The sequence below is a fragment of the Egretta garzetta genome, unplaced genomic scaffold, assembly GCF_000687185.1.
Source record: "Egretta garzetta isolate BGI_Z169 unplaced genomic scaffold, ASM68718v1 scaffold424, whole genome shotgun sequence".
Classification (NCBI taxonomy): domain Eukaryota; kingdom Metazoa; phylum Chordata; class Aves; order Pelecaniformes; family Ardeidae; genus Egretta; species Egretta garzetta.
This window is the reverse complement of record NW_009259489.1, coordinates 1,972,067-1,986,864: the sequence shown is the minus strand read 5'-3', so window position 1 is coordinate 1,986,864 and position 14,798 is coordinate 1,972,067. Positions and strand designations below refer to the sequence as shown.

At 38.3% G+C, this 14,798-nt stretch overlaps 1 protein-coding gene across 3 annotated transcripts in view; it reads left to right on the top strand.

Moving 5' to 3' along the window:
* The first annotated feature begins 82 nt into the window (after positions 1–82).
* AP3B1 (adaptor related protein complex 3 subunit beta 1) overlaps positions 83–14,798 on the top strand; it is a 160,904-nt gene continuing 146,188 nt past the window's right edge. For 2 of the 3 annotated variants that reach the window (XM_035892819.1, XM_035892821.1), the window contains exons 1-2: positions 83–101; positions 11,619–11,694. In XM_035892819.1, the coding sequence (XP_035748712.1) occupies positions 11,638–11,694 (57 nt within the window). In that variant the 5' untranslated portion in view covers positions 83–101; positions 11,619–11,637. Of the gene's footprint in view, positions 102–11,618; positions 11,695–14,798 lie in introns of those variants that run through there. The other variant, XM_035892818.1, reaches the window with a different exon arrangement.

The following is a 14,798-nucleotide window of genomic DNA, read 5'->3' as shown; positions in this document are numbered from 1 at the left end:
GGTGCCGCGCTTGCCGGCTTTTACGCCCCACCCCACCTCGCCACTCCGTGGAAAAGTTCGCTTGCTTAACTTCAGGGTGTGCGTAGCGGAACGGGTGACGTGTAAAGTTTTTTTTTTTTGTTGGTTGGTTTGAAAAACTGCTTATCGCTTTTCCTCTGGTTTGATAGCTAACCGCACTGGCGTTAGTTTTAATTTTGCTTTCAAAGAACAACAACAAAAAAAAGTGCTTAGAAGTGTTTGTAGGAGTTTTAGTTGGAAATGTAGCTGATCATGGCGAGGTGACCAGCTCGCAGGGGGTGTTAACAGCGTTGTGTCTTGCTCAGAAGTCAAAATGAGGAAATGGAGGAGGGAAAAAAGAACAGCCGAAGTGCGCTGGCACAGAAAGCCTTCAGGCCCTTAAAAGAAAAGTGAATTGGAGAGGAAAAAAATAAAAAACAACTCGTCTAAATGGAAGGATCAAGAGGTTTGCTAAGCTGGAATTGCAGCCTACCCCAAATTGGAAATCTATTGTGAGAGCAACCAATAAAAAGCACCATAAACTAAGGTCTCATGTACATTAGAAAATCAATCGGTTCTTCTGCAGTTTGATTGTTCTGCACAAAGAGAACATTCGTGCTCTAGAAACCTCGACTGATGTGTTTCTTTTTGTGCCACACCAAAGTAAATCACAACAACGTGAAGCTGCTGTCCCTCTGATGCTTAGCTCTGTGAGACAGCAGCTGATAGGCATCCTCAGTTTGCCAGACAAGTCACATTTCTCTTCCCCTGCTATTCCACTAAATACTTTACTTTTTCATTCTGTTCCAGTTAAAATTTTCAGTGCTGTAGCAGAGATGCCCCCCTGCTGTCTTGTGTGTTGCAGCTGGTTTATGTTGTTTGCACCCTCCTTTTCCTGCCCCCTTCCATAAAAACAGCTTTGCACTTTACTTCTTAACCATTGTTTTACTGATTCTTTTCCACAGAGGGGGTTGCCAGTCATTGGTCATCACCATAATTTTCTACGTAACTCATTTAGTCCTAGACTTTAGACAGACTTGCAGGTGGAGTATGCCGTGCTCTGTTTCATCAGGTGCAGAAGCTGAAGTGACTTAATTCTACATCAGGCTGCCCAGTGGTCAAGGGAAATACAGCTGCGGGCTCATGAGATGTTTTGTACACATGTATCTATATGATTGTCTTTCAGTATAGAAGAACCAGAATAGCTTGTGGTATGTACGCATGCCTTATTAATCAGTTGCTCCTCCAGGCTTGCTCTTACACTTACAGGAGGGGAGAGAAGATCCATCCCCTAAAGACAGGGCTTGAGAGGAAAGCAGGCATCAATCTCTGTGGTCTTCTTGTAACTGACAAACAAGTTCTCGTGGCAATAGGAAGTTATCCATGATCCAGACCTGTGTGGGTAAGGTCTTGAGTATGGATTGGATAATTGGGGATCAGACACTGTGCAGGGAAGGGTATCAAATTTATGTAGTGTGAAAAAGCCACTGGACTGCAAGTGAGGGTTCTTGTTAGAAAACCAGACTGTGTTGCAGTCTGTTTGGAAAACGCACTAGTCATTTGTCAAGCATATAGCATGTATGTCATATAGTCTGCACCAGTAATAGACCAAAAACTCCATATTGAGATGCAAACAAAATTTCCTTTCCTCAGAGCTGAAATGGAGATCTTCTTGGAACAGGGACTGTAGCTGAGATGGAGGACATCGTATCTTTTGGTGCTTTGGTTTTGTGTTCTTTAAACTGGGCAGACCTGATCCCTCCCTGCTGGACATACAGAGAAGTGCAAAATGTGTCTCTATCTGGCATATTGAAGTGTGGGGATAGCGGGGTATTCCACTGGTGAAAATAAAGCTACTGTTCTGGCTTTTCAGGGTTTGTTTGCTGAGCTCTCTTGATTGTCACTCAATGCTCCTGAATATGATCCTGGATATGCACGTGTCCCACATCATTGTGGTGTTTCAGTGCTTGGCAAACTTTTATTGTTGCTGAGGAAGGAGGATTCTTCCTTAGAGCTACTGATGATACAAAAAGTATTCTTTCACAGCGGAGGGGCATATATATATGATATGGTCCAGAACATTGCTGCAGTAACTGTTGGACCAGAGGCCTGCACTTGCCTGTTGCCAGTTAATCTGAACAGTATCATGTGGCTAAAGTATAAATATCAAGATACTACTGTAAACACTTTCCTTAAAAAGTAGAAATCTGTCTCTTTAAGTTTTCTGTCATCTTCTGTTTGTCATGAAGAGGAGGTAAGCCAAAATGCTTCTAAAATAACCAAATTGTTTACTGGGATAGACTGTCTTACAGCATTTATTGTATAGAATGGCCTATGACAAGTTGCACACAGAGGCGCAAAGGAGTGTTAGTAGACTTAAATCTGAAGTCTGAAGTTGACCTAACATAAAAATATTCGTCCTAACTGTTTGGTTTTAGTATTTCAATAGAAATACTCAGTTCAAGTACTTACTGTCGTGTTTTAGCCCCAGCTGGCAACTGAACACCATGCAGCCGTTTGCTCACCCTCTCCCCTGTGGCCTGAGGGAGAGAATTGGGAGACTAAAAGTAAGAAAACTCATGAGTTGAGATGATAATAGTTTAATAATTGAAATGTAATAATAATAATAAATTGTAATGGAAAGGAAAACAACAAGGGAGAAAGAGACAAAACCCAGGATAAACAAGTGGTGCAATTGCTCACCACCCCCTAACCGATGCCCAGCCTGTCCCAAGCAGCGATTGCTGCCCCCGCCCCCAGCCAATTCCCCCCAGTTTATATACTGACCATGACGTCATATGGTCTGGAATAGCCCTGTGGCCAGTTGGGGTCAGCTGTCCTGGCTGTGCCCCCTCCCAGCTTCTTGTGCACCTGGCAGAGTGTGGGAAGCTGGAAAAGTCCATGACTTAGTGTAAGCCCTACTTAGCAACAACTAAACCACCAGTATGTGATTGACATTCTTTTCATCCTAAATCCAAAACACAGTGCTATGCCAGCTACTAGGAAGAAAAGTAATTCTATCCCAGCCGAAACCAGGACACTTGCTATCCAAAAGTTCTGAGCATCACTTGGTGTCAAAAGCCAATGTGTCTTATTCTCCTGCTAAAGCTGCTACCTTTAGCAATTCTATGATTTATTAATTAACTTTCGGTGACAAATAGAATCTGCAATTCAGTTAGTGAACATAGTGTTTTCTTGACTTCTTAGTGTTGTGGTTTGGTGAGACACATGCTATCAGTATTGAAAATAACTCAGTAGTTCAAAACTTTTATCATGATGACATCTTAAACCTGAGTAAGTGAGAAGTTTGACTGTTAGAAGATCAATAAAGATTAAATATTCATTGAAATAAAGTTCTCTTACTATAAACAAGGTGCAATAGGTTTCATGCGCCATGTGCAAATAGTATGTTTCTTACTAGTTAATACATTGTATGTATGCAATGCAGTGAAAAAAAAAATAGAGGCTGTAAAAATACAACTTTGGTCTGCTTCTATCAGGTAACTGTAAACATTCAGGACAAAATAAGTGAGGAGAGGAGGAGCTTTTTTTTAACTCCATTATATAGATTACTATTAAGTAGAACATACCCATAAGAAACAGTTTTCTTCCTGTTTTTGACTAACCTGAAACTGTTCTTGAATAAGATTTAACAACAAATAATATGAGATCAGGGCTAGCTTTTTCTGTGAGTATTGAATCCTGATTAAAGAGGGAAATATAACTTGCCTATTTGATATGCATTGCTTTTAAAAAGCCTTTTGGTTAGTTAGATCACTTCAAATAAGTCAGAGTGGATCTTGTGTTCTGAGGATGGAAACTTTGTGCTCATTCTGTTAAGTATCTCAATAACTGAATCATGAAAAGATCTTGTGTACCTGAGATGAGTCAGTCTAAACCTGCCTGGATGATGTTCTGTGTAACATGCTCTAGATGAACCTGCTTTAGCAGGAGGGTTGGACTAGATGTTCTCCCGAGGTCCCTTCCAACCCTTGCCATTCTGTGATTCTGTAGAGGGATGAAAAGTCTAACCACCTTCCAACTTTTAAGAAAGCCTGGAGAGATAATTAGTAACACAGAATCCATGTTAATTGCATGCATTAGAGTGCAGCTATTACTGCCTACAGTTAATTGTAGGTGGACAGAAGATTTTCATCTCTATTAACTGCATTTTGAACAAAATTTACCTGCATATGATATTAAAATATAATAACATTTGGTTTTTGGAATTTCAGCAATAAAACTATTGCTGTATCTAAACTTACAGGTGAACCGTATGAGTAATGTCAGTAGATATCAATTGATAAGTACAGTATTGAAGCAGATGGCAAAATTTATAACACGCATTTTCAACTTTACTGATTTGCATCTTTAAACTGTATTCCTGCCAAGCAAAATACATTTGTAATTTATTAGACTTTTTTCCTGCAGATCTGGCTTATGCATTCTGTTGAGCTATTCATCAGAAAACTCGGCAGGGCTGCAAACCCATTTTTTTTTGCTGAGATTTGCAAGCCTGTTTTGCAGAGAGCTGATCTAAGGTGGTGATTTCATTAAGATACTCATTCCCCAATTCTCTGTGCCGAAGACTTTTCCAAATTCATTAGAGCTAAAAACTTGCTTTCAACAGCTGCCAGAGATGTTCTTGGAGTCTTAAATTGATCCAGTTTTGCCTTGGCATATCCTGTTCAACCAGTCATGGAAAGCTTGTATATAGACTGCCGTTTGTGAAATTCTTGGAGGAGACTCCAGCCCTAATATTCAAACTTGATGCATCCGCTAGCTCACTGGCACAACTTGTTTCTTTCCCCATCTGTTACAATGGCGCTATGCCCACTAAGATGGTGATATGCCAGTTTCAGTAGGATGTACAAGCCAGCAAAGATGAATGGTTTGGGTGAGTGATGACTCTACAAGATAGAATCTGAACCCTGCAGTACCAGGATAGGAACTAAATGTGGTATACGAATATGGGCATACTACTGCAGTGCACTTCTCCAGCTGAAATTGGTCAGATCTGATGGGAAGTGACACACAGTGAATATATTCTTATTGCTGTGCACTTGGCACATACAAAGATGCAAGCAATGAACTGTTGATTTGCTGTGATTCTCTGTAATGTAGTCATTACAAATTTTTGAGGCTCTTTTATTTCCTCAGAAAGGCAAGTTTTATAGTTTAAGGTCTTCACGCTGGTTTCTGCATATTTATTATGTTGTCATACCTTTTCCTTAGACACTTGCTATGATCTGCATCCTGAATGGCATTAAAAATACATTTCTGTAATGCTGTTATAATATAAGGTTGACACTTGCAAGGAATTCCAGATATTTTTTGTTCTGTTTTTCTGAAGACTATCCTTGTCTACACCACCCTGTGGTAGTTTTCTTACTTTTGAGAAAAACAGAGTTCTTTTGGCATACAAAGATCTCCTTGGCATCCTGCTAGAAGATGAACAGCATTGTAATGCTCTTTAACAGTGTTTCTGAAATGTTGTGGGCATGTATGTAAATATGCTAACACTGTTGTAGGTTGTGGCAGTGACAGCAGGACCTTTGTGATGGTATCTTTAAAAGAAGCCTCTTGCCACCATTTTCAGGAAAGCTGGAAATACTTAGCTGCTTCTCACTCTCCTATAATCCCTTCACAACTGTAAAATGCTGCAAAGTGATCTGCAGATGTCTGCAAATTCTGACCACTGGCCTCAAGACAGGGTGTAAATTGACCCAACCACTTAAGTGGCAGCACCACCTCAGATGCTGCTTTTTCACCCTTCTGGAAACGGATCTCTGCCACCAAGGAAGATTTTTCTCTCACAGAAGCTTCTCTGCAGCACTGGAGGTGTGAGCATGATCAGAAGAGGTCATATGCAGTGAGGTTGCAAGACTGGTACTTTTAGTCCTTTCAGACAACCTTTCTTGATGTTGGGCAAACTACTGACAACAATCTTAGACTAAATTACAGTCCTTTCCAGAAAGGGTTTCAAACTGCTTTGTCGTACTGGCTGCCATCTGGTTAGAGCTTTTGAAATGTAGTTTGTTTACATACCTGCACTGGTGGTGGTGGCAGCAATTTACAGGTGTTCATGCACGGGGTTGCTCAAGCATTGTTCAAGTACTGTAGTTTCACAACTGGGAAGATGCTTTATTCGATTTTAACTTTACGCTTTTCTGTAGGTTTCCTCACTGAGAAGGATGAGACTGTACCTAAACCATCCAGATGGCAAGTGCTTTTGGAAACTAGTGGCAAAGCAATCACTGAATTAGTTAAATTGTGTTGCTGGTCAGTCTATGACCATTCTCTGTGGCTATAATTCTTCTTAGTGGCTCTCAGCCTTACGGGATACTATAGTTATCCTGGTGTTCCTCACATCTGTACTGTCTATACTTTAAAACTATCAAGTTTGCTTTTTGGGTAGTATGTTTGTTTTTCAGATTGAAAAATATATTATTTCTTATCTCAGTTTCTCTTTAAATGACAGTACAGCTACACTCCTAGCCAAATGGTTTGAGTCTCACGTGAAATGATAGTTGAATTCTATGTTCATGTTGTGAATTGGCAATAAGTGTAAATAATGTTACAATGGAAGAGGATGGCAATACTGAATAGCACCACAAGATGTCATTCAAACAGTTTGTGGTACAGAATGAAACACAGTGAAGCTCAAATTTCTTAATTTCCTGCTAGAGGAAGACCCCAAATCAAACAGCAAAATAAACTGAAATTGCAGCATGTGTTTGCTGCTGTTTTAGCTTCCATGTTACATGGCTCTGAAATCAATTTACAGTTCCTCTTTAAGTGTTAAATTCAAAGTTGTTTAGGGTTTACACAATAGCTTGAGCTATAATAATCCAATTTATTTTAAGGATTCTTCAGTGCCAGTAAAATGTAAAAAACTTTTTTTTTTTTTTAAGTTAAGATGCTCTGTTAGTAGGGGTTTTCTGCTTCAAACCTGGTAATGTTCACAGTATTTCAAACTTCACATTGGAACATTTTGCTGTAGGCAACAAAAATAAGTCTTAGTATGCTGTGGTTGAAAGTATGTCATCCAGACTGAAGTCTCCTAAAGACTGTGAGTGCAAGAGCAATGCAGTTAATATCATGTAACTGAAAGTACACAGTGGATGGAGAACTTAAAACAAGAAATGCATTATTAAAACTCTGTTGAATGGGGCTTTTGTAGCTTTTGTTCTTGTTCTATAACACGTCATTCCATAATATCAGAACTGGTGAAGCTAGCTTCCTCCCCTGTGGTGGATTTGTTTGCCATTTCCTACAGCTTATCTTGCAGTAACACAGTGCTGTCCTTGTGTATGAAGAGCTTCTGTCTCACTATGAGTTTATTTGTTTAAAATTCCTTCCCCTTTCTTGGAGGTGATTAAAACTGTTCCCAGCTTTTGTGGCATACAGATGGCATGAGAAATCATAATTAAATTCTCACTTGTAAAACAACAGGCTGATAAACTTCCAGGAGTAAATATTTTGTAGCTAAAGAATTACTGTTGCATTGCCAGCTGGGCTTCAGTTGCAGTTTTGATGCTTATGAAACTTCTGCTTTTTTACAAAGAAAGCCTTATGATTAGTGGGTGGGTGCTTTCAGTAATTGGGTATATTGGAACTGTAGTAAGTGCTGGCAGTTTAGGGGTTTCATCTTATGGTGTTGCTAAAAAGAATAGGAGATATAATAAATGTGTATCTTACCAGGGTGGAGTAAGTGTTCTTTTAACAACGATTGTTCAGAATATGTAGGTACAGTGGCAAATAATATGCCATAGATTATGGATTAGTATTTCAGTGCGATTAAAGGTTAGTGAGAGTTCCTACAAGATGATGAAGTAATGGAGAGAGGCCCAGATTTATCACTGACATAGTGGGTAATGTTCAATGGAATCTGAAATCCTAGTCTTAATTTGAGCAAGATACCAGTTTTAGTGACCAAGTGTGTGCTAATGAGTATGCCATATTCAGAGTTGTTCTTTAGTTGCTGTTTGCTGTGATCAGCATGCAGAGTAATGGTCAGGGTCCTTTCTGGCATAAGACTTCAGGCTGTTAAAGTTGTTTGGCAGTGTGTTCTCTTAACTGTCAAGCTCTAGGTTTGTGTGTTGGGTTTTTTATCTTCTTTAGGGGTGTTGGGATGGGGTTTTTGTAAGGTTTGGTGGTTTGTTTTTTTTCTTTTTAATGGCAGAGGAATAAAGCCAGCATGAAAGGGAATGAGAACTAGAAAAATCTAACTGTAACATCTGTAAGATTAATCGTAACTGGTAGGCCTATCACATCCATACCCCTATCGTATCCAGAAAGGTGCAAAGGTACATCAAGAAAGCAGTGCTTTGAGTTAAAAAGACAAAAGTAGTACCTGTCTTAAAGGCTACAATCATAAAATACTAAAACATAGATGAAAGCTAGAAATCGTCTTCTTCCGCTTAACATCCCACCAGTGATTTAAAGAGAATGTATTATCCTGGATCTGTTTTGTGGTGTCCGTGATGTTGTATCGTCTGTCATTTGTGGTGCTTTCTATGAAAGAAAGTTAGGCAATGAATTTGCATTTTTAGTTTACACTCCTTTAGTTTTCAAATTCTTGTATTCAAGAATACAAGCCTGTGATAGTAAAGATTACAAAGGCAGCGGAGTACCGATTCCTTAATATATTAATAATTGGCTCAATGCCTTTTTTGGTAGATGCTATGCAAATAATAAAGATTGTATTTCATAGCCTATCATGTTGTATATGGGTATAATATTTCTAATTATAGTCCCTACCAGTGCTTTCAGCTGGCAACGTTTTAGGACAGTGGGGCCGTATTACATAGAGGTTAAGACACTAGACTACAACTCGGGAACTCAGGGAAATCTCATTGCTTTCTTAGATATGGCAGTGGGCAGACAGGTGGGAATCTTTTTGGTTTTTTTTTTTCCCTTTAAAAGTAATTTCTCCTCTTCTTACTGTTAGGGAAAATAGGCTGCTGGTTTCAGCTGGGATAGAGTTAAAACAAAGGGAGTTTTGCCTACCATTACTGTCTTTCATATAGCTCCATATTATTTGTAAACTATCAGATTAGACTTCTTTAAACCTAGTTTTGCTGCTGAAGTAATAAAGCTTATATTTCAATTGTTCGTAATATGTACCTGACTTTGTAAGGCTAGAATTACTCTTAAAGTTTTAGTGGGGAGAGGCAAAGTACTGATGCAGCTGTAGGATTGCTTGCATTTCCCTGAGCTCCTGGCAGGTGGACATAAGTGATAAAGAAATTATTTGTCTAACATTGTGTAATGAAGAACTGTCACTTCAGAATAACTAATGAGTATAGAAATATGAACACCAGTGTGAGGCTTGCATTTATGCTTTCTGTTTTGAGGGATTTTACTTAAGGATTGAAATTCCCTTAAATCTTCTTAATGCTCAGAAGATGAAAATATTTTTATACTGTACAATAAACTGTATTCTGAAAGGGTGAAATGCATTTGGCTTTCCCATTGTTCATTGAGGCTGCTGATAACAGTTGTTTTTGGAGGGAAATGACCTTTGAAATCTGCGTAGGATATTTGTTTCCAGAAGTTAAAACAGCAAGGGAGTGTGGGTATCCTGTTACTTAAGAAGATTTTCTTTTTTTGAGTAGTCCTCAGTCTCAGCAGGCAAGCTTGGTTGAGTGCAGTCATCTTTTTTTATTTATTTTTTTCAATACTGTACTTAGAAAAGAATGGAACGAAATTCTACAATGCTGGGTAAAATAATTGAGGTGTCTTGCACTATTAAATCTGCTCTTAAAGGGCAAAACTTTGAGGTTACGCTAAAACCATATCTAACTGTAGAAGAAAAAAGTCTTGCTGATGATGATCCATATGAATATATGGAGCCATGTTTTACTCTGTAAGTATCTAATGCTTGCTAATTGTCGATTATTTGTTAGAAAAGATTAAAAAAATAACATTGGTTCATGTAGCGGTTAATTTCCAAATGGATTCATCAGGAACTTGTGGGTGTTTTGTTTTTTTTTTTTTATTTTTATTTCCCCTCCGTGCTGCTGTTTTCATCTTAAGAAACGAAGGCTGGCTGTAAGCAGGTCTTCATGTCTTTATTTCTCTGGTTTATCTCTTCCCTGTTAAGATTTAAAAATGTTATAACTTGAAATGTATGATAGGATATTTTCTATAATCAGAAGTACATTTCATTATTAAATACTTCTTTCTTCTGTCTTCAGGTCTTAAATTCACCTTTTACCTTTTTTCTTTGTATTTGTTACACTGGCAACTCATACTTGTCCTGTGACTACTGTCTGCTTTTGTCACTTCCAACTTCTGGGTGGTAGTCTTCAGCACAAACTTGAATTTTGCATGTTTTTCTTCTGGGTTATTAGGAAAAAATATTTGGGTTTTTTCCCCATCTAGCTGTGGTTTTTCATTTTGTGAGTGTACACTGAAATGTGTGGGCAATGTGAATTTCTCATGGAGGGGCGCAGAGTATGTGCACTACTGGGTCTGAAAATACGAGGAAAATCTGCTCTATTAGAGTGACTGTGTCCATTGCATGTAGGAAAAATGCCATTTAAAGGTTTATGAAGGAATGGGTGACAACATTTTGTCTCATTGTAACTAATTCTGGCTGTGGCTTAAACCTCTTTTTCCTCCCCATCTGAAATTCTGAGGGCAGTGATAAATCAGAATATATCTAGTTTTCACATTCAATTCTGAAATCCTATCTGGATTTCTATGTTGCCTTTCACTGTATGAAAGCTCACAGGGTTTGTAAACTTGGAAAGTTTTCAGAGTTCTTTGGAATATTGCAGGTGTCTCTTTTTGAGCCATCGTTTGCTTCATATTTTTTAGTACTCAAGCAATCTAGACATTACAAAAGGCTATTTCTTCAAAAAACCTTTTTTGTAGACTTTCAGAGTCTCTAAGTGCAGTTAGACTGTGATCTCTTTGCATCTAAAGAGCCAAACAGGGTGAGGTTTCTTATTAGTAATGGCTAATGAGAAGCTGTGTCTGCGGGAGAACATCCTTATTGACTTAATATTTTTGTAGGAGAATTATATTTCAGCTGTAAAAAGTGCGTGGACACTATTGTATCTATTCATCTTAATCTATCTTAATCTTATGGCATAGAGAATAGACGTACTACCAGTCTGAGGCTCTTAATCGTGAGGACAGGGGATAGCAATTTACAGTCCAGAAAGGCAGATGATTCCTGTTGAAGTTCAGACAATACTGAAGTCTGCTATTGGGCTTGTCAGCGATTTATGTAAGCTGATAGTATATTTTAACACAAACATGTCGGCCTTGGGCTATTACATCTGGTCCTCAATGGGGAAAAGGGAGGAGCGAATTTGTTGGTTCAAATTGAGCTCTTCTCTTGCCTCAAGACTTCAGCCTTCCAGCCGAGGTTCAACTAACAGCAGATTAAAGTTGCATGGGCTTGCACTATTGTTGGAATCTGATAGATTCTTTTACTAAACGTGTCATTATGCTAGGCCAACTTGTTAACGAATAAGATTTAAAAGCGGGGAAGAAGGAGCAGTGCTTCACCTTAAGTTGCTGAATTGATGCAATTGTATAAAAATGGCATTCTGTTTTTATTTTTTACTTACTGTAATTAATGTTTTACTGTGTTTCTACCATAGAAATGAAGACCTAAAGCAAATGTTGGAAAGCAGTAAAGATTCTGCAAAGTTGGATGCTATGAAAAGGATTGTTGGGGTATGTGATTTTTTTATTATTACTTTTATTTGTTAGGATACCTGTTTTTTATTATTGTTTTCATTTCTTGGATGTGAATACTGGTTTTGCTTTACAGATCCTGTAGCAAGTTCAGCATTTGAATCTCTAAATGGTGTTCAAAAGCTATGGCAAAGTCCTTGATCTGAATTTTGTCTAGAAATTGCTATATCAAAATATACACAGTGATATACTTTTGAAATACTTACGTAACAGTGCCAATATGCCTGTAAATAACTATTTTCATTAGGGAGCTGAGATCTTAAATAGGATATCCTTCCTTCAGAGATGCTTCAATTGTTATGCTAATTCAGCAGATAGGAAACAACAGAAATTTGCAGGAGGAAAATAACAAATTGCATTTACTATTTTTACTGTTTTAGATTACATAAGGATTTTTTTTTGAGTGTGTTGCCTATATATTTGACTAAGTATTTCAGGTGAACTATGTACCCATAGAGGTAAATAAATGATGTCTAACACCATTGTGTGTTTTAAACCCTGTAAACCAAGCATCATAAGGTTCATAAAATCTCTTTGTTTCTCCTTATAAGTATTAGAAGAATATGCTATGGAAAGCTGTTAAGTGTCCACTTGACTTCTTTTTTTGGAACTTCTGCATTTGCTTTCTGTCATTGTTCCTTCAGTCTCCTCTGGATGTGCTTTTTTGTTTTGCTTGGTTTTTATTTGGGTTAATCCTATCCAAGCATGTAATGAAGTGAGTAGGTACAGGTTGTATTGTGCGATCGTGTTCTTTCCTCTGACTTCAGAGCTAGCGATTTCTCCCTTCGTTACCCTCTCAAGTGATGAAGATTTTACTCAGCTGTCTTCTGCTTTTGGATTTGATCCTGGGCCTGCCAGAGACATCAGCTATTAGATCTGGGTAACCTATCAATTACTATTTCATAACAAATTTTTTTTTTGGTGAAAGGTTTCTGGGATCATCTCCTCCAATATGATGTGGGATTCCTCAGGGTTTGGCCACCTCTGGCTTACAGAGGTGCTGTTGCAACAAATTATAGCCTTTAGGAGTGTATGGTTTCAACCTATGGTAACTTACATTCTTCTGCTTCCCTCAGAAAAGATCTTTCTTCTGGGTATTACTGTGGGCAGGAGAGTTGGGCAGAGTTGCCCGTTCCTCCCTTGGTTTTCTTTCTCAGAAAGGTGGCCGGATCTTTATCTGTATTTGTAAACTGTTGCAACTGAATCTGTGTGTATATATATGTATATGGGGAGTTAGAAACTACTAAATTGGGTCAACTTTAAATTTTAAACCAAGGCTTTACTAGATTGATTTGTTTTATTTTTTTTTTTTCCTACAATGATCTCATTACAAATGAGTGCACAATGAGCAAATCCAGTCATTATAAATACCTGCTGGTGCTACCTATTCAGAGCAGTTCTTAACAACTGTTTCTTTAATTTCCTGAAGTATGTGATACCATGGAGCTGGAGACACGCAGTTAGCACTCGTAGCTGTGGTCTTTGATGGTCTTAGGCTGAGGTGATCACGCTCAGGAGCTCCTTAGGCAAGGGAAGGCAGAACTGAATTGAGCACATTCTTTCTTCTGCTCCCCCATTCCCCAATTCCAGATTTTTCCCTTTTGTAAGTTCCCAGTCCTTGGTTTCTGTCCCTGTTCTAAGCGCTGAGCAATGCTGGAAGAACACTGCTTTCCCAGATGGCAGCAGGTACCTTCTCTTTCTTGAATGTTTTTAACTTGCTCAGCTGCTTGCTGCTTTTCTTAAAGCAGAAACAGCCTTCTAGTTCATAAGGTTGACCATTACTTGACCACAAGGGAGTTCTTCAAATTACTGGATCCTCTGTTTTCAGTCTCTTCCGTATTTTCAAGGTATTTTCTGCTGTCCTGTGTTTGAATTGTTTCATATACCAACCTCCTGTTCACATAACAAACTGAAACAATAAGCTTTACAGGCCAGGACTGTGACCTTGCACAACTAGCATAAGGCCTTGTAGCAGTGGTGATAATGTTCTTGCTGGGGACAAAGATGCTTTTGTGTTATCAGTTATGTGCTTACATTTAGAAAGTTCCCTGGGATGAGATGTGTTTTCCCAGAGATGAAAGGCTTCTTCTAGCCTTATTGTTAGAAAAAAAAAAAAGGAACTCTGCTGTCAGAGTATTGTTTAATGTGTCTCGGTGGAATGCTTATTTTCACTAATTTTAGGTAGGGGAAAAAGCTGTGCTTAACAATAGTTGTCCTATTCTTTTAGTAGACTTCAGGAGGATGAACCTTCATTTGTCCACATAGGGGTGATGGAGAAGTACAAAGGGAACACTGCTTATGGCTCCTTTTGTTGCTGCTTCTTCCTTTAAGGTGGTTTGCGAACTCTTTCCTGGGGAGAAGGATATTAATTACAAATAAAACCAAATCTGTAATGTAGAGAGTTACTTTCAACAATGTAAAAAAGGTAGGAGCACAAGAGTAGTCCAGTTTTGACCTTTCTGCTCCTCCTCATACATGAAGGTGTCTAAGCCTACCTTCAACTAAAATATGTATGTGTGACTTTAATGATCAATGCATTATTTTTTTTCCAGTCAGTATGTTATTTTTTTATATATCTTCCTTACGTGCATGCCATAAAATAATTGCAAACTTTGGAAGAGTATGAGCAATAGCGCTGGTTTAGAAATAAATTTGAAGTATATCCAGAACCAAGTTTATTCTACTATATACATGAAAACACAATAGCTGATACTTCTTTTAAAACATACACTGATGCTACAACAACCAAGATATTCTTGTTACCAGATCTTGAAACCTGTCTGAAGTTCTCGTCAGGGGAAAAAAATCTCAGTGGAATTTCACTCCTGAAAATTTCAGAGCATAAATTTAGGAAACAAATTCACATGCCTGATTTCCCACAGAGAATTTAATCCGTATCTGTGTGTGTGTCTCATGGGGAAAAAAAATTTAGCATACCCTGACATTACATAGAACTTACTCTAGAATGGAAGTTTCTGTCTGTGCAGGAACTCCAGGTATATAAGACAACACAACTGGACAATGTCTAAGCACAGCAACAGAAATTACATGATAGACCTTAGTCTTGGGCAGAACCATTATGT